The following is a 21274-nucleotide window of genomic DNA, read 5'->3' as shown; positions in this document are numbered from 1 at the left end:
TATATATATATATATATTTATTTATTTATTTATTCAGTTTCTCTCTGAGAACACGTTAAGTTTCTTAAGTTTAGCCCAGGGCTAAACATGGCCCAGAAAATTCTAACACATGACTTTCTCATTTTAGATTCAGTTTGAAAGTGAATAAAAACACATGGGAAAAAACACAAAAAAAACAATTCCTGGACTTAAAGATATCCCAGAGTTTTCTTTACATATCACCTAGCTACTTTTACCTCCAATTTCTAAAAATGAACACAAAGCATTTTTAATCAGTTTTCAAGAAGATGAGCTAATCTTTTATAAGCATACATTCAAAGAAGGAAAGCATTCTTCAGATGTCAAGATTAAATGTGTTTATTTCGAGTTAGTGGATACAATGGTATATTAGATACCAGCACTCCAAGCTACACCTATGTATTTGCCTCTAAATCTTCACACACTGTCAGTTTCCATTCCTCTAACATTCCATCACTGGGCCTCCTATTTCTAGCAAAATCATAGTTCAAATTTTTAAAAAAGTAAAAGCAAGATGATCACCACATTGTGCTTCCAGTGCCCCCAGAAGGATTATAATTGTTTTAAATAAATGTTTATGTTTTCAGTAAAGGGGGAAATTGATAACATGAGCACTAGTAATGGCACGACTAGGAGAGAAAGAACAGAATATAGATTAAAAGAAACATTTTCGGCTGGACAAGTTAGTTTCCCCTTAGTAAAAACTCCACATAATATCATCGATATGATGTCAACGTTAAATTGCTCAATTTGTGGGCCACACACTTAAGCGTATTGGCTAGTACACTTTTGCACTGAAACAGAAGCAATACAAGCTTTATGTTCTACCATTACACTTCCAGATTTTTCGCTTATTAATATACCTGCCAACTTAATGATTCTTGCATGCATTAGAGTTTGCTTTTGTAGAGTTAAGTTTATTTTCCCCATCCCTCCCGCTCCCATAAACATTGCAATATGAACTCTTTGCCCAATTTTACTAGAATGTTGCAAAGGACAGCTCTGTGCCACCTTGGGACAGGAACTCCCTGTCCCCTCCCTGGGCTACAGATGGATCAGCAGTATTGATCACATCTCATCTTACATGCAAACAGACACTGCTCCCTTAGTTCCCCATGCCAGAGGCATATGAGTCAGCAGGTATACATACAAAAATGGAATTAAAAAGAAAAGAATAGAAAAGGAAAAGAAAGAAAAAGCTTTCTTGTTAAAGCCTATCATCCTAGAAGGAATCCATTGCTTTGAATTCACTTAAAGCCTGTACAGGCGAAATGTGTTTCTTCTGAGAACCTCGTCTAACTCGTGTCTGGAATTCTTCAGGCTTTTCTCTCTTCACAAGGGGCTTCTTCTCTGGAGCCTTCATCTTCCAAGACACAACAGGTGAGTTGACAGCTGCTGTCCCATAGACCTTCTGATATTTTGTTGAGGCCACATAAGATGCTTTCACCGTGAGGACAACAGCATTCATCAGATTTTTAGCTGCCTGGATGAGCGATGTGGCACTGTCCAGCTGGAGTGGAAGAAGAATGAAATATACTTGGGTTAGCCAAGGCACAACATTCAGAAGATGGAGGTGCAATTTCTCAGTTAAAACAATGTTGTGTTTATGCAAGTATACAGTATTGCCGAAAAAGGAGCAGATTGTTACATGATAAGGAGAATAAGTTACAAAGCAGTCACCTGTCTTATAGCCCTAATCCCAAAATAAAAAGAAAAAATAGAGGATACTCGATGATACACAGTTTTCTAAAGTCCCAGTACCTCGAAAGACAAAACCCTCCTTTTGGCATGTAAGAATTCCAACGTAACAAAAGTTTTCCAAAGTGGAACATCTCATGTTATTGCATTAGGCTGATAGGTAATAATGACAATTATTTGAAAAGCATTTGGCAGACACTAAAGAATAAAATGTTATAAGGGGTTTTATGGCTCTCCCAGTGGAAGTATCTATTTGTAGACTATTTCTCCATCTTGAGCTCAGGATTGGTAGGGATGCAGGCAGCTAAGCAGAGGAATACGTCCATGGGTGCGCTGAATTTTTACTTAGGTGTTTATTGTGCTGCGGTACCTGACTATTCCCAGGTCTTAGATATACCTCATACAAAATATCAACAGTTGTTTCAGGCTTGCATAGGTCAAAGAACATTCAATGAGACCCTCTTATCCATGCGCTAATGAAATATTGATTTCTTACGATGTGCCAAATGCTATTTTAAGAACTTTGTTTCCCCACTTAACTCTCACAACGACCCTGTGACGGAGGTATCACTGTCATTGCCATTATATGGTGAGAGATCTGGTGCATGCAGAGGTCCAGAAATTTTCACAGGTTTATACAGCTTAAGTGATGGGGTCCTTAAAGACTGTACTACTGTGCCATACTGCCACCCTATTGGCTTTAAAATTGCTAAGACCAGTCACAACTTGGAGCAGAGTAGGTGTAGAAGTTCATCTCCAGACTCTAAGACCAGGTATTTTTCAAGTTACCTCTTTTCTGCTTTGAACCAGTTAGGCAGTGTGTTATAGACTGTATACTAGACCGTTCGATAACTGTTTCAAACTCCTGGACCACAAAAGCTGGAAAAGTTCAAAACTGCATTTCTCAGACCCCCTTTCAGCCAGGATTCTACATGTCACCTAGTGGAAGGAAAGAATTACCAGCTGGACTGCAAATATTACTCCAGCCTCAGGGATGCCTGAATGTAGTCTGTTCATTAAACCTGTAATAGCAACTAAGGAAATGTATCCATTGCAGTTAAATGAGGGATCCAAGAATGTTCCTAAGTAATGTGCTCCTAGTTGCTGAGATTGTTCATTGTATAACTTGTAATCGGTGTAGCTATATTAGAGAATAGGAACTAGGCGTACAACCTTCTGGGTATGAAGTAATTAACAGTGTTATGCCCAGTGACCCCAAACACAGTGACTCCATTATGTGATGTGACCTGATTTCACTTAACTTGTCATTTCTTGTGACCAAAGCAAGTCCCAAGCAGTGACTGGGGACATCAGAAGTTATATCTAAAGCTAGGGGCAGGACAGGAATAAAGACGCAGACATAGAGAATGGACTTGAGAACACGGGGAGGGGGAAGGGTAAGCTGGGTTGAAGTGAGAGAGTAGCATGGACATATATACACTACCAAATATAAAATAGATAGCTAGTGGGAAGCAGCCGCATAACACAGGGAGATCAGCTCAGTTCTTTGTGACCACCTAGAGGGGTGGGATAGGGAGGATGGGAGGGAGACACAAGAGAAAGGAGATATGGGGATATATGTATATGTATAGTTGATTCACTTGCTATAAAGCAGAAACTAACACACCATTGTAAAGCAATTCTACTCCAAAACAGATGTTAAAAAAAAGAAGTTATATCTAAAGACTATTATGTTGTTCCGGCTGTTATCTGTTCCACATCCTTTATTAAAGCTAAATAAACATTATTCTGAGTTTAAAAATTCTATGAGAAGTGAACTCAATTCTTCTACCATAAAAAAGCTCATAAAATCAGATTATTTGAGAAAACAATGGAAGAAGCTTTCTACGTATGAATTTCTTGCAATACCATAAAACTGAGGCTTCACCACACACACACACACATGATTAAAAGCCAGTATTACATTGACGCCACAATAATATAGAGAAGCTGAGATTTGTGGATTAGAGCCACGACTCAATGAATATATAATTGATTGCTTTGCAAATTAAATCAACCAATTGGATAGAGTAACTAGTTATGTTACCAATTCTATTACACTGTATAAGGTGTCCATATACCAAAATAACTGTTTAACCCATAATGTTTACTTTTACAGCATAAGTTTCTAAAGTTAGCTAAAGAAAAGCAAATTCTAGATTATTCATGTTAACAGAAGGGAAAACAGGCACAGATTGGTCCAGTGATTCTCTAAGTACAGTCTCTGAACCAGCATCACCTGGGAACCTGTTAGAAATGCACTCTCTCAGGCCAATCCCCACATTTCTGAATCAAAAAAACTGGCAATCCAGGGGATTCTGATTCATGCCAAAGGTTAAGAACCACTGGATTAATGACACCCAAAGACTCTCTCAAGGCTTATTTCAACCAATGATATCAGGACTTCCACCATCACCAAGTTTGGTAACATCACAGCTAATTATCCAACTGAATCTCACTTTTTCATCTTTCCAATTATACCCCCAGGCAGAAGTACAAATAATGAAGAAAATAGATAAGATAGCAAAATGCTGGGATGATTACATCAGTCATAGTTTCTTTAGGAGCTAGATACCATACCCCTTGGCCAATCGACAGTTCCCTGTAAAAGTCTATAAGGTTTCAGAAAAGAGTAAAATTCAGTCATAAAGTTAGTTACTTTTGTTGTGTGCTATGGGTAAAGAGAGAGTAGAATGATATTATATCAGGGACAGTTCTGTTGATTTGCTTTGGGGTAACAGAATTAGCAGAAGTAGATTAGGGCAAGATATGTCTATTGTATTTTTAAATGTCCCCCAAAAAGCAAATCTTGGGAGAATTGAGTGGATCCAAAAAGAAGAATTACAAATAATTTGGAGATTTTTACCACAGATTCCATTTTCAGATAGATGGTGTCTAATTCTGCTGCAAAAATATGATAGCCTGTTTTTTCTTCAGAACCCCTTTGCTCTCCCAGCCTGACACAGGAATCCTATGAATAAACCTAACACATTAGTTGACAGTGAGACAGCTCTAAATTATAAAGGCAATGATTTTGTTCAAGCCACCTGGTGGGGCAGGTACTGAATTCATGGCAAGGCAAAGCGAGAAGGTGAGGGCCAGGTAAGCCTGAACAAATATACTCCAAGGCAATAAGGCCAATCTAAAATTAATACAGAATTTGACTTCTTCTTAAAACTTGAATTCCCCAGGGATAAATTTTACCATTTGCCCTATACCCACTGTAATGATTTAGATCATTTTCAGCACAATCATAATTTGTTTTATTTAAAAATGGGTCTCCTTTATACTTGTCCAAAATAGCACTGAGACCTGGTTTCCAAGTGGCACATCTTGCTAAAAATTCACTTCCTAAAGAAAATACATTAAAAAGAGTAAAGCTACATGGAAAGAAGATTTTTAAATGGAAGGTTTAAGAAAACTTATTTCACATAATTGTGGCCTATTTTGTGGTGTATACTGTAACTAGGGCATTTTCAAACAAGACGTGTTAATGAAATTCTAATAATATTAATACCCAACATTACTTGAGCACTTACTAGGTGCTTGGCATTGCCTTAGTCCTTTTAATTAATTTGCATGACTCAAGTTTCAAAAATCCTTGTAGTAGAAACTGTTACCCCCATTTTAAAGATGAGAAAAGGAAAGCTTAGAGAGGTAGGATAACTTGTCCCTGTAGTAACTGGCAAAGTAGGAATTAAGACCTGTACTCTCTCTCGCCAAAGCCCAACATCTGAACCACTACACTGCATTACTTCTCTGAAGCATCATTTAATCTCTGGGGTCTTGTTTTTCAGTGACTGACTATCATTCGAAATGAACTGATCTCAATTATTAACTCTGTCTGGGCATCCTATAAACATCATGACTAAGTCTAGTGAGAGCGTCCATCTCACCTAATCTGTGATTTTTAGTCTCATCCTCAGAGCCTGAATTCTTTCTAACTAAATCTCCTGGCTTGGGATGTGCTACTGCCCAGCAATCCTTCCTGGCCTTTTGACTGGTCTCCTGGCTTGGATGCACCTTGACGGCAGCAGTTCCCGGGATCTGATCCCTGCAGATTTTTCTTGTACTTGCTCTGTTTCTATGAAGTACATTCAATATACAGCAGTAATGACTGCTGTATATTGTTGTACCCTCAGGTGGGGCTCAGCTACTCTAGTTAGTGTCCTAAGCCTTTATCTGGGCTGGTCTTGCTAGCTTAAATAAGTCTCAAATGTGGGCTGTCGCCAGCCATTCCTCAAGCTGGCTTGCATATACACTGACTAGACTTATCCACAGAAAGAGACTTGTATCTTTTCCTGCTCAAGGGCCTTTCTATTCCTATGAGGCAGCCCATTAAATTCTTATATCAAGTCTAAAAGAAGTGGCTACTTAATTAAAAAAATAATAATAATAGCTTACATTTAGCAAATGTTACCATGAGCCAGTCTCTGGACTAACTTCTCAAGTTTCCTTTCTCTCATTCAATCTCACATCCACCCCTCAGACAGGGAATACTATTATGCTCAGCTAAGTGGGAAAGCCAAGATTTAAACTCAGGAAGCCTAACTCCAGAGCCCATGCTCTAACCATTGCTCTATGATGCTTCTCAGTGTCGAGCATGGCAGACGAATCCATAGTCCCCAAATTTATCAAGCTGTACTAGATTAATTCTCTCTATTCTATTCCATAGGTGTCTGCTGTCCCTAACCACGGAAATTAGGCTTCTCCTAATTCTGTCACTATTCTTTTTAAAATATCAAAGTACTATTTTAAAAAGGCAACAGATGTTTCCTCACATCTTGTTCTATTACAGTCCATGAAAAGCAAATAAGGGCGGGAGAGCTGTTTTACAGCCAATTCTATAGGGTTTTTCTGGCTCTTTTTCTGCCTCTATTACCACTCTCTTCTTCTTAACCTCACTTAACTTCTAATAGACAGATTTCTCTTTCCCTACACTTTCCTCATTTTGCGTTTTGAGTAGAGAGAAATACTAGAGGGAAGACTTCCTGAAATGTGATTCTTCCATTAATTGATATTTGTGCTGCTTAATTCCTTATGAATTGTGAAAAGTGCTTACAATGACTCAAAATTTACAAGATCATCTGAAGATTTCTGAAACACCATGTCATTATGTTTCATGCTATTTCATTAACATGGGGATTATACTGCAAGAGGTGTTCAGTTCCAATAGAAACAGAATTTGACAGAAATGTGACTGCATGACTCAAATCACACTCTTTCAAATGCAAGTGCAACTGCATTTCTTGAAATACCAAATTGTCATTTACTCTCTACCCTACAGTCTAGCCCTCTATTTTTCTACTACTTTTCTAATGGGTTAAATAGAACGTTGTTCATGCCTGGATGGTTAAAAGTGCTGAAGAAGGACAATTCTGAAATTCCTAGCTAGTACAGTTTGGTATATATGGATGTATTCATCCAGGTGATAGAAATAAGAGGGAAGCTGAAGTGTTGAACTGTTGAGTTTAACTTTGGACATAGTGAGGTGTGTGTGTGCTACACATAGGTAGAGTGAGTTATCAAAGGAAGAGTTGAAATTCTGTGAGTGGAATTCAGGGAGCAAGATGTAAGAAACCACATATTGAGACCATATTGGTCTTCCCAGTTCTGCATACAGTAAGTATATAATTTATGTCAATTTCTGTCTGATTTTTTCTTCCCTTCACATTTCTTATTTAGTGTTTCTACAGAGAGAGCTAATAGAATGTGGAATGAGATATTAAATCCATATTCTTCCCACAGGTCAAAAAGTCCAATAAATCTACTAAAATTTTTCTCTGCATTATACTTTCAAGATCAAAATCAATATTCTTTTAATAATCTAAGACATAACATCATCAAGAAATATCTTAACTATTCCTTTGACAGCCAAGGCTACTTTCGATTCTGTTAGGTAATTAGCAATCCTTCACCCTTGATAATAATGGTGATCCTCCTGGGGCCAACCAGCAATAAAGCTAATGCAGTTTAGATTTAACAACTAGCTTTAAAAAAACACCCTCACCCCAAATTAAAAAAAAAAATACCATTGTCAAAAGTGCAAAGTAATCTGAAAGAGGTGGAGAGAAATGCATTAGATTAACCACATATGACATAGTGAACATCTTAGGATGTTAATTTGTGAGGGTCAGGAATATAATTAGAGAAGAGAATTAGGATTTCACTGTGCTCCACATTAATCCATTTAAAATATGCATGTAGAGATAGAAATATAACCTGGAAATGAATCTATTTCCAAAAAGCTGATTATCTATTACCACAAAATAATGAACCATAAATGGTAGTTCATGCAAATCCCAAGTACAAAGCAATCCGTCCTTGCATTAAAAATAATGCAAATGTCATTGGATTACTGGCTAAGCTAAATTGAATAAAATAAACCAAATCATTTTGAAGGTGATTTTGAAATATAAAAGCCAAGGAGTGATTACCTTGAAAAGCTTAGAAGTGCCTGGGAACGGTAACCTAGTCCCATTTGGGCCTAGGCTCTTTTATTCTAATCTTCTCAAATAATAACTGATAGTGCTAATGACTTTGAGAATGCTAAAATGGGTAGAGTCCATTTTAACCATGTGCAAGTTCTTTTAATGGGACTAACTTAGTGTTTAACATATAAGAACAAGAAATATTTTAATGGGCCTCCACTATACATATGCAGGCCTGGAGTAGTGTTTTGAGGGGAGGAAGTTGTGCTGGAAGAATTGATAATAAATTGAAAGTAAATACCCTGAGAAAACTGGAATCTCTCTATTGGAGCTGGCCATTTATTTATATTTAAACAGTTATCTCTCCAAAAGGAGTCACAAATTACCTGCAGGAAAAAAAAAAAAAAGAGACTTTGCTACAAGTCAGTTTTGCTGTTAATGAATGGGACGTTAGAAATCCACAGCATTGCAGCCTATTATCTGCCAAGAAGAACATTTCATGTTTGAAAAATCCATGAGGATTTGAAGAGATATTTGATCCCCTTAGAAACTGTGATACGTTTGAAATACCTTGAAATATCTCCCTACATTTTCCAGAGTCTATATCAATAACACTTTTATAAAATGCTAGCAAGTCCAGGGTAATAAATAACTGAAGCAAACAAAGATATGGTGAAAAGGTTTAGCCTAATCACATCTTTCCCCACTTCATGGATGTTTACATGAATACAAAAAAGATTATTCCTATGTGGTAAACCCTCATTTCAGTGTCCTAGTCTACACACTCTTCCTCATCAAACATCAACAATGAAATAAATTAGCAAAGCTGAATTCCTTCTTGTTAAGACAGTGACAGTGGTGAACATAGGGCAGCAATTTGCACTCACCCCTATGGTGTTTATGGCAGGCATTACTAATCAATCACAGCACCTTGCTCTTTGAGAATATGCTCAGTGGCATGAGAAAGGAAACTTCTTTACCTCCCTCATCCAAGAGGTCATATTTTGAAAAAGTTGTCAAAAACAACTTGATATAGTTTATAACACAGATACTTCTATATTTAAATTGTTTAATATTTTCTGTTTCTGTTACTACTAATCAACCTCGAACAAGTATTTTTTGATTTAAATGATGCAGCATTTAATCTTTTTTCCCATAGCTGACTTTAAGGGACAAATTGTGAATTTGTACTGACACCACAGTATGAGTTGCTAATTAATGAAATAATTAAGCTGAAGACATAAGTATGAACAGAAGTACAAAGCATTTTGGGGATGATTTTAAATCAGAGGGTAAAAATTAGCTGAATATACTAACAAGTATGATGTCTGAAGTGAAAATGACCACCACAGGTATGGCTGTGACGAACATTAAAACAAAAAATAAACTGCATTAAATCTGTTAATATTAGAACATGTACTAATCCTTGAAAACTGGAAGCAAGAATACTGTAGGCTAACTCCTGAAGAGTTGGCTTAATCCCAAGGGTGTTCCCATTTGATTACAGGATCTTGAAAAGTAAATGTTTTTCAACTTTAAGTAGTGGCTCAATCACAGCAGAAAGGAGGAGAAAAGGTCTGTTATTTTTTCTGCAGGGATTCCTTGACTGCTGCCAGGGAGGCAGCTGGTGCTTTCCCAAGGCTGAAGGCCAGTTGTTGGGAAATATGTCTGTAATGGCTCAAGATGAAGTTGGCAAAGGCCTTAGCAGACAAGCACTGCAATCTCAGCCAGGCTAAAAAAAAAAAAGCTCCAGTGTTGCTGAGAAATTTACCAATTGGTTCTCAGGTAACTTTATCAACTGGACATATTTGTGTTTTCCTTTCTAATTCATTGAGGTAGGTAGTACTTCTTAGTCAGCCAGTCCACTGATTAACTGTCTTCATTTGCATTTTTTCAATTATAGGTAAGTAAACCTTGGGGATTCCCATGAAGGCTTAATTACAGTCAACAAATTTCCTAAATATAGCTTAGAGCCATTTTTTCCCTCACCATTTAAAGCAGAACAGTTTTTGCTCAACTCCAAACAAGGCATTTTTGCTAACCTTGGAATCCCAAGGAGAAATGGGAGTATTGGGATGTGTTACCCCTTGGAAAGTTATGAACAGGCATCTCTATTCCTCCAGGAAGTCCCCACCTCCCTTTTCTATATTTCTGCCTTCCCATACTGTTCCTTTTCCTACACATCAGGATCTCCTGGCCCAGAGGTTTTCACATAACAACAGAAGCATAGGAAATAAATCCAACAAGAAACCATGCGCCAATGGATGGATATATATATACATATATTACAAACTGGGAGATATTCCTGGGTAAGAATATCTTTATGTCACATACATATTCCATGCATTGATTTTGTCATCTCTGATCATAAGAATCATCATGTCTTCATCAACCAAGGTTCAGACTTTCAAAGGGCTACAGCTCCTTTTTGCCTTCCGTATGGGGCAGCCAGCTAGCAGAAGGTCACCACGTTTGATCCCTTTATTTCCCTCATTCTCCCACACTATTCTGCATTACCATTACTGGGAGGCAAATTTAAGACAAGCCACTGCCCAAGAATCCAAGAGAAATATGTCTTCACAAAATGAATCAAAGAGCCACCAATGGGCCCAGTACTCTCAGAAATGCTGAACTTTGCATGGTCATGGTATATTTGTTGATAAGTGATAAAGGCCATTTAACACCTTACAAAACAGCTCCTAGGCTCCAGAATACAATGTGCAACTACTAAGTGAAGAATAAATCCAAAGAGTCAAGGACCACAGGTTTGGGTGCTGGTTGATGGAGGGTTGTGCCTGGGAAGGGAGCATAATCTGGAAGCCTGGATTATTCTTCACCATCTGTTCACTCCTCTCCACATTCAATCACTAACAGTTGTATCATGTGGCATTATTCATATGTTGGGGAAACTAAACTGCCATCCAGCCCATAACTCTCTCCTCATCAGGTGTGTGGAAAGAGCTGGTCAAAACCTCTGTTGCTACCTGAGTCCTGGATGAAGAGAGTAAAGAGCAGCAGAAGAGACCCCTTCCCCAAGGAGTGTTTGCTACCCCTCCTCAGGATTCTAGTACCCTCTTTCCACCCCATTCTTCCAAGTCCTGTACATTCTCTCCCCTCTGGCAATGCATTCTTACATTTCATGCTCCACTTCCAACTCTCCCTGTTACTCCATCCTGTTCTATCTTTTCCTCTCTTACAATGAAGAAAAGCTTGGATTTTGGACTTTGGACTCAAAACCTGAGTTCAAACCTGATGGGTCTAATCACTGGCTGTGTGATCTTGGGAGAGCTACTTAACCTAGCTCTACCTGAAACTCTTTCTTATCTTTCTCTAAAGTAAAAGTGCAAAAAAGCACTTTCTAGGATTATTAAGTATTAAATGAGATAATACCCTTGAAGCTGAATGCCTGGCACATGGAGGTCCTTAGCAAATCATAAGCTTTTATTATTACTGTGATCCACCTTTCCTTAAATCACCGTTTGAGTCTTTTTATAAAGGGTATTTTTAAAATCATATTTTCCATTTCCACCTCCTCCTCCTCTACTTTCTCCTCTCAAGGTTTCTCCACACCCTCCATCCACCCAATCCAGCATTTTGGACTCTCTCTAACCTTCTTCTTACTGAAGCTACTGTCACCTTGGCTTGTTCTCAATGCCTGATTATTACAGTTTTAATGTTGTACTGATAAAGACATGGAGAAGTTCACAAGGAGAATAGAAAAGCACGGTAAGTTGTATCTTTTGTAGCACTACTGAATCTTTTAGATGGAGGAAAGGAGGGCTCAAGATTCAGTATAAGAAAACATGGGGGATTTATGCATGGCACCCAAAATATCTAAGAACATTTAGGGCTTATAGGGGTTGGAGAAAGACTGGATAGTTGAAAAGTCAAGATGGCTCTAGTAGGAGGTGGAGGGAAGCCAATCTGGTCCTGGAAAGTAATGTTTAAAGATCTTATTTGAGAGGCATCAAAATAAAGAGTATAAAATATTTTATCCAACCACATATAGGGCCTAACATTTCAAAAATTCAGGCTCTTCAAAAAAAAATCATACTCTTTGTTTTGGTTAAGATATTATTTCTAGATATTTCTTATTGAAAAACATAATAATGTTACCAGGGAAGTTCAACAGCCTAATTAATTCAACTCTTATATTGTCGTCAGAACCCAGCTGAGAGTGTCCTAAGCTACCTCAAACACAGTTCCCTCTTCTGCACATCAAACACTGAAGGTCAACCTCCCAAGCCCTGTGCTTCAACTCCATCAAAATACAGTTGTGTTTCCTAGATTTGTTTCCTAAAGTCTTAAATCCATTGTTCTATAAAATGGGCTATTTTAAATTTTTAGCCCATTGGACCTAACACCTGCTGTCTTCAACTGAGATCAGCTTATCTCGTTATCTTAACCCACCAATAGACTCACAGTGTTGAATCTACATATTCTTCGGGGGTGCTTGAAAGTTTCATCCACCCAGCTTCCCAAAACTTAAGCATACCAATCTTGCTGCATTTGGTTATATTTTGTTCATATTTATTAACCAAATAAATTAGCAAAGGCCAGGTCTTGAAAATAGACTAACCAAAAAATCCAGGATAATTAAAAGTCAAACTATAAAGAGAGGACATTGCCTAGACTACAGTCTGGAAAGACCAGGAGGTACCAAGAAGTAAGTTAGGTGCAAAAGAAACAAACGAAACAAAACAAAAACAGAATGGGTAACCTTTAAACAAGCCATACTTGTCAATACTCCAAGCCTCTTCCAGAAATGCCTCTTTTAGTGAAGGCAAGGATGGTTCATGTGTGACATACTTGCTACCATTTCTTCATTGGTACCTTTATCAGGCACATCCAGTCAATAACAGTCCTTTGTTCTATTGATCTTAGACAAGATCTCAGATTTCTTCTCAAAACACACTGCAGTCAATCACTAGCAATTGATAAGAGTGAGCAATCAAGGTTAAACCCATTTACCATATCCACTATGGGCCTTCGAACCCTCCCCCCAAAGGCTATGCTTTGATTAACGGGGGTATATTAATATTGTTTCTCCCTCATTAGCATATGGCTCTCCTTGTATAATTCATAAAGAATAATCTCTTAAATATAATGCAGAAAACTGATGTGAAATCTTAGACATATATGTAACTATACAAAATAATTCACTACATCAACCTAAAATTTCAACTCTTCTTCTTCTTTTTTTTTTTTTTTTGCGGTACGCAGGCCTCTCACTGCTGTGGCCTCTCCTGTTGCGGAGCACAGGCTCCGTACGCGCAAGCTCAGCAGCCATGGCTCATGGGCCTAGCCGCTCCATGGCATGTGGGATCTTCCCGGACCGGGGCACGTACCCGTGTCCCCTGCATCGGCAGGTGGACTCTCAACCGCTGTGCCACCAGGGAAGCCCTCAACTCTTCTTTTATTACAGAAATGAGAATAACAACAAAAAGAAATGGATATCATTATTCAAGGGCTCATAAGAAGTATTCAGTATAATGCATCTTTTAAAGTCAGTAATTTTAATTAAATTAGTTTTAAATTTGAGCAGTTAACCCATGGCTTTTCATAATTGAATACATTTTTCTGCCTACTTTGAAACCTTCTTTGAGTAGACATAGAATAATACTCTCCAAATACTTTTCTTTTTTCCTGGCCACTACTTTTCTCATTGTGATTGTAAACTCGCTACCAGTTTCATCACATATTTAATTAATTTCCAAGTGTTCACTGTGTACATTGTCACAGATTCAGGTAAAGTTTTCCTATCTTACTTAGAACACAGTGAGTTGTTAAGTACTTAACTTCCATCTGGATCCTACTTCAAGTTCTTGCAAAAGTTGTTACTTTCACAAAGACCTCTCAACATTTAGAGAATAACCTAAGTTTCTTCAGACTTTTCTTAATGACTCTTCCCAACATTCCAGAGACAAGTACGAGCTATCTGCTCTTCCCACTGTCTTCTTAGTCTCAGTTATTGACAACATAATTCTTCCAACTGTTTAGGTTAAAAACCCAGAATTTTATATTACACCTTGTTCTCTCTGACCCAGCATCCAATCTTCCATCATAGTCTGTCAGCAGCATCTTTGAAATATATCCAATATTTGACCTTTTCTCACCTTCTCCACTATTACCACCATGGCCAAGCCCCAACAGAATCTCTTGTTAGGTTGTTTCAATATCTTCCCCTAACTAGTTTCCTTGCTCCTCACTCTTTCCTCCCTTTAACAGGAGCCAGAATAGTCCTGTTACATAAACTCAAATAATATTGCTTTTCTTCTCAACATCGTCCAATGGTGCCCCATCTCAATCTGAGTAAAATCCAAGACTATCACAGTGGCCTTCAAGGTCATAATATCTGGTTACCAATAGTTCTGATTTCTCTGTTGTTCACTCCACTACTAAATATTGGTCTCTTGGGGACTTCCCTGCTGGTGCAGTGGTTAAGAATCCACCTGCCAATGCAGGGGACACGGGTTTGAGCCCTGGTCCAGGAAGATCCCACATGACGCGGAGCAACTAAGCTCATGTGCCACAACTATTGAGCCTGTGCTCTAGAGCCCATGAGCCACAACTACTGAGCTCACGTGCCACAACTACTGAAGTCCACATGCCTAGAGCCCATGCTTCACAACAAGGGAAGCCACCACAATGAGAAGCCCGCACACTGCAACAAAGAGTAGCCCCTCTTGCTGCAACTAAAGAAAGCCCACACACAGCAACAAAGACCCAACGCAGCCATAAATAAATAAATAAAACGTTGCTCTCTTGATTATTGCTCAGACAGACCAGTCATGCTTGCCCTTCAGTGCCTTTATACTTTTTCCTTCTGCCTAGAATGCTCTTCCCTCAGACACCTGTAAAGCTTGGTCGCTAAACTCCATCAGATATTTAATCAGATATCAGTATCTCAGTGAAAACTTCTCTTTCCAAATTGCAACTCCATTCCCACCATTAACTCCTCCTCTTTCCACTTTAGTATTTCTTCATACACCCGTCATCATCTAACAAATATTATTTTCATGGGTTTATTGTCCCTTACCCCAAGCTATATCCCAAACACCTAAAACAGTGTCTAGCATATGGGTCTTCCATAAATATTTGCTGAATGTTGTTGAATAATTGCAAATATATAGATAAGGAAGTAAGAGAAAACAAAGCTTGTCCAAAGACGGAAAGGTAGGGCACAATGCCTAGTTCAGTACCCAACTCCCCATGTCATCAATCTGTTTATTCTTCCATGGAAGAGTACCCAAAGGCAAAATATTAGCAGGACAGTGGGATTTAGGGACATAATATACAAAGTAAATGTTATCTAGCTACAATAAAAGTCTTATGACCTCTTCCCCTCAGTGGTATAGCTTCAGGATCATCCTTTGCTCAGAAAACATCCATAATTCAATTATTTGTGTTTATTACTTTCTGTGTATAAAATACTGGGCTTTCTTTAAGGATCATCTCTCTCATTAACAGTACCAGTGTCTGTGAAGCACTGAGCTGTGTTTGCTAGGTATAGCTCTGGGGACTTAATAAATGATCTCTAAGACGTATAAGATAGATACCATCATTCATTCTTTACATAAAAGGAAATAGAGAAAAATTAAGTTCTTCATGAACTTGGGTTCACAAACTCATATCTGGTAGAACTCAGCTTCAGTTTACCCATGTGACACACTACATGCAATCTTCTTTGACCAGGCAAATCCATCTTAGTGTTTTCCTGCCCTGAACTCTCTATTCCTGGCTATTGGTTCCATTTATCTGGAGCTCAGTATGAATTATGGTGGCTTTTAACTATTCATAAATATGAATCATGTGACCAAGCAGTAATGAAGTGGATTTCCTTAAGTCTTAAAGGAATAAAAGGTCACACCAACTTCCAGTCCTGCAATCACGATTCACATGAGATATGAATTAGGCACATAGTAAGGACGTCATCTCCTACTTACTCGTTTTCTTGCCAGCCACTAAAAAGTCACTTACATTTTCAAAGAAAACTTGATCAAATACAATATCTAATTCTCCTTCCCACTAGCCACCACATATACCACTTGCTATTTACACAAAGTTTATGAAAAAAACTTTTTTATTCTAAATTTCTACAACAAAGCCTTTTACTCAACCACACAATGGGCACCATGATATTATGTAAGGCTGACATAGTTTTTAAGAACACAACATATCTTAGTTGTTACCATCATGTATACTATCTGACTGATACTATATCCTGTATTTCTTGTTCAGCTACTAGTCTAAGGGGGACAGGGACAAGCAACATCCTTCAAATGCACAAAGCACAACAGCACAAAGAGAAATTGGCTCTAATCTTGGCTGTGCTAGCTGCTGACTAGGAAAGTTTGGGGTACTCTTGTAACCTCTCTGAGCTTCTGCTTCTTCAGCTGTAAAATGGGGTTATTGATACCAATATATTTTCACCAGTTTTAAAAGTAAACTTTTTAAAGTTTTAAGTAAGTATGTCACTATAAAAGATTATTACATAAGTTCTGGGTACCTTGGGTGAGTCCTTTTAGAATCTTCATCATAATTTATTGGACCACCTGGGTAACTCAGGCCCAAGAAAGTCTGCACAGGGAAGGGTATTCCAATAGACACCCAGGGTGAGAGTACCATAAGCCTTAACAAGACAAGAACAAGGTACTTCCAAAATGAGATAAGCTTTCTTTTCCACCTGGCAGTGGGGATGACTAGGGCTGAAATATGGGTGAGGTGGTCTAGTTACAATCTAATTTTTCCCTTTTTTGGAGAATGCTCAGGAAATGTCATTCTCAAAATAAATGTAACAGAGGAACCTGCTATTGGGGACCCCAAAACGGACTGTGGAGTGCATTCCTAAAAGAAATAAAGGTCAGCCAAAAAATAAAGATAAACCATTCTTGTAATATGAGCATCCATGGAGCTATCCTTGGTGATTGCAGCTCAATTCCTGTTACATTTCTTGCTGGCATGAAATAATTAGTTACTTATTTGCTGCTTTGTCTTCAAAGGCTTTGTGTGCATGTGAAAGTCTTGTCTCAGAACTAGACTTCTTGCTATTTATGAACAAGTACTTCCTGTCCCTTTATTATCATGTTCTGGCTAGCACCACATAAGCCACAGCAGGATTGGGTATATACGTCCCCAGTGTTTAGTCAGTTGGGTGATGGATTCTTAGTTCAGGCTGCCTCTTAAACTGATCTGTAAGAGCAGCCTACTGATAAAATTTGACTAATACTTCTCTGTATTGGGTTAATGTACTTTGGATATTTTCCAGATTCAATATATATTGAGCATCCCAGCCAATATTTTACATCACTTAATCTTCACTCTATCCCCCCCAAAAAATGATACATCCCTTTATCCTTACTGTTTGATACATGAGGGAATGGAGGCTTAAAGAAAAGTAACTTGCTAGCTAATAAGACAATTACCAGGAATTTTAAGTGTATGACTTCTGTTCCCAGGTGTAGTGTATTTAATAATACACTGCAGCTCCAATTGTTTTTGAACAAAATAAGAAATAAAGAGCATTTAAGGTGGTTCCCCTGAGAAGCTAGAATATGTCCCCTTACAAGTGCCTGCCAGGGCTTGGCCTGGTTTGGAACCTTATAATCTGTTTCTCCTGGAGTGAGTACTTTAGGAAAAATACAGCAAAAACACCGGAGGGTTCCCTTCAATCTAAAACTGGAAATATTATTTCTTTGGTCCAACAAAGAACCTCTACGGATGGACAACATATTGTCTGTTCTCTTGCAAAAGAGGTTGAGCTATACGAGAAACTTTCAAAATCACAGATTAAAAGACAAAGTATCCTCAAAAGACTGGACATGCATAACAGTATTGCCATAAATCATAGAAAGGATATTAATGGTTCCTTTGAAAGCAAGCCTCAAATCTATGAAATTGGAAAACTTCTTTGAAAAAAAAAAAAGTACTTTGTAAACTTCCAATGAAATGACAACTTTTAACCAGTGAACAAAGATAAACATTAAAGTGTTGGAGAGAGTCTGATACAGTATCTTGCCCCTACTGAAAATCCTACCTAATACTAAGATGAAAGTTTCCTCAAGGCACAATCCCTATCTTGGAGTCCCTGTGAATCTAGCCTTTGACAAAGTTAAATCACCTCCATATTTATTATAAGATTGAAAGGCTACCTCATTATTTATTTACCTGATACACTAAAAATCTGCCATGGTAAATATTTCAAATACACTACAACTACAGCTTTGAAAGAAAGAGTGATCTCTGTTTCATCTAGAGTCACCACCTGTTACAGCTCTCCAACCTTCTCTTTAAAACGAATTAATGCTAAACTATGAAATATATTCAATGTTTACCTACAATTTGCTTGGTTTCAAGGGCTCAGCTAGCACTAATTTCAGCATTGCAGTAACTTATCATAAATATTATCTCAAAAACACTCACATAATTAATTTGAATCTCAAGACCATTAGCCTGATGCATTTCTTAATATTATTTTTAAAGGAAAAAATATAAATTATCACTTTGTTTTGCTTCCTTATTTTTAAAAAGGTACTTATTATCTATCTCATCATACAAGGATTAAAATGTATACAGAGAGAATAAAGCAATATGTGAAAATGTTTTGTTTAACAAAAATGGTGTTATAAAAACAATTGATTTGGGCTTCCCTGGTGGCGCAGTGGTTGAGAGTCCGCCTGCCAATGCAGGGGACATGGGTTTGTGCCCCGGTCCGGGAAGATCCCACATGCCACGGAGCGGCTGGGCCCGTGAGCCATGGCCACTGAGCCTGCGCGTCTGGAGCCTGTGCTCCGCAACGGGAGAGGCCACAACAGTGAGAAGCCCGTGTACCGCTAAAAAAAAAAAAAAAAAAATTGAATTGTTTTAAACTCAATACCCTTGTTTGTAAAAAGCAAGAAACTGAAGTAAATTCACTTAACTTTCTTTTAAACACATTTTTATCAGAGTCCTGAATTGCCTTTGAGAGTAGAAATGCCTGTATCTCTAAGACAGGAATATTTGGGGGTAACCAACAAGGAAGATGGATGGAGATCTTTAAAAGATGTATGAAGTTTATGGCCAGAGAATGACCGTGATGGGTTCTCAGGAGTCTCGCTTCTAGAAAAATGCACACCCACACCCCGATGCCAGGCTACGAATGGGCATTTGGCAGATGAATCTGGAACCATTGTATATTCCATCTTCCACCCTTCCAGAAGGAAGAAATAAAAGGCTCCATTTCAAATAGTATGTATATTCTAGGTGAAAAATCGAGATTTCAACCAGATCTATGGTGCTCATCTGGGGCAATTTCCCCACTACAAGCATCTAGTGGGGAAATGCCAGTGATCTTGCCAAACATACTATACAGTGAACAACCACAACAACTTCTCACAACTAAGAATTATTTAGATTAAGCTAGAATGAAATAGCCTAATGAGACAAGCCATGAGGTCTAAGAAAGTGTCGAAACTGACTTAAAGCCCTGGGAAGCTCTCACCATAGCCTCACTCCTCCCTCCTTCCTAGACCAGAATTTTTCAGTGTGATCCATGTGTATCTGCATCCAGAACGTTTAGAAATAGAATACAGATTCCTGATCTCAGGCGTGAGCTTCAGAACTGTGAAGGGAAAGCCTAGGAATCTCCATTTTTATTTGCTGCACATGTGATTCTTCTACAGATTGAAATATAAGAATCATTACTTCACTTCTCTGTTGAAGTCATTCCCTTCTGTATTTTCAGCTATCACCTCTCTGTAGTGATTCCTTCAGGACTCTCAATGACAAAAAATTGCAATTTCTATGAGGGCAGAGACTTTGGCTGGTTCTTCACTACTGTATATCCAGTGGCTTGATTGGTAGACATGATGAAAGAGGGCAAGAGGGCACCTACATCATCAAAAAGACCATCATCTTTGGGAAGAGACAAGGTAATGAAAAATAAAGTTAGCTACCAATTTATTTGGAACTTCTACATTCTGGGCCTTGTACTAGGTCTGTGGCACACATTAACACTAAAAACAATGCAACAAAGTAGATACTAGTGTAATTTTCACTTTACAGTTGAGAAAAATGGGGCTCAGCTGGGTCAAGCAACTACCAGAAGTCAGAATTCAGTTTGTGTGCCACTGAATGGAGAGTATAGACGGGTAAGAACTGCCACTCCATGCCCAATTCTTCCCATTTTCTTCAAATTTGTCATATGATATACGTAGACATAATTGGGGTAGGGGCACAGATGTTCCTGGGAAACATTTTAAAGGGTGTTAACACAGCTAGGAAGCACACCATTTTGCCCTCTCACTTCTTTTCTTCTTCTTGTATGGGATATGGGAAGATGCAGCACTAGCAGTCAACTTGGACCAAAAGATGAACTTGAGAACAGAAGCCTCCACTGCTCCTCAAGTGGAGCAGAGCATAAAGTCAGAAGGAGTCTGGGTCCTTGATGACTCTGAGATTACTATACCAGCCCTGAACCACCTATAGACTTATTCTATGTGAGACAGAAATAAATATTTGATGTTTTATCATATGTAGCTGAATCTAAATTTAATTAAAATACATGAATTATAAATATTATTATTGGGCATTAATAATTTAGGATACTTAATTAAAAAGTCATATTTCACATCTAAATAAATTAGCATTTTAATATAACATAACCTTCATGTGAGAGGGCAAATGAAACAAGCCATGTCACTTTAGCCCTTATTTTAAATTCCTTTTTTTAAATAAATGATTAATTCAGCTGTTTTGAAAGAAATTCTATATGTTTCCATACCATAATCTTTTTTTTTTTGTTAGTCTACTTAAAGTACTAGGAAATATAACAAAGTAAATTTCAAAAATTAAGTTAGCTAAAAAATTAATTACTTGATTTTGGGCCCTAAATCTTAGGTAGACAATGCACTTTGAAATCCAGTATTTAAAATAAACTCAGGTGTTTTCATGTGGGAATAAACGAATGCAAGCATGAATGAATGATAGACTTAAGAATCATTTACTAGGATTTTTCAGTGTGATAACTTACTACAATGAAAAAAGGTACGGCCAAGAAGCTATCCTATTAAGCACACATTATGTGCTCATTGTGCAAGAAATCAGGGAAAAAATTAAGAACATTCAGACACATTCCCTCTCCTTTTAGA

At 37.9% G+C, this 21274-nt stretch overlaps 1 protein-coding gene across 2 annotated transcripts in view; it reads right to left on the bottom strand.

Moving 5' to 3' along the window:
- Positions 1 to 341: 341 nt before the first annotated feature.
- The window catches only part of CTNNA2 (catenin alpha 2), a 1017322-nt gene continuing 996389 nt past the window's right edge, over positions 342 to 21274 (bottom strand). For both annotated transcript variants that reach the window (XM_024766408.1, XM_024766409.1), the window contains one exon: positions 342 to 1528. In XM_024766408.1, coding sequence (XP_024622176.1) covers positions 1241 to 1528 — 288 coding nt within the window. In that variant the 3' untranslated portion in view covers positions 342 to 1240. The remainder of the gene's footprint in view (positions 1529 to 21274) is intronic.

Source organism: Neophocaena asiaeorientalis, unplaced genomic scaffold (assembly GCF_003031525.2).
Source record: "Neophocaena asiaeorientalis asiaeorientalis breed wild unplaced genomic scaffold, Neophocaena_asiaeorientalis_V1.1 scaffold255, whole genome shotgun sequence".
Lineage (NCBI taxonomy): Eukaryota > Metazoa > Chordata > Mammalia > Artiodactyla > Phocoenidae > Neophocaena > Neophocaena asiaeorientalis.
The sequence above is the reverse complement of the archived record's forward strand: the minus strand, read 5'-3'. Positions and strand labels throughout refer to the sequence as shown.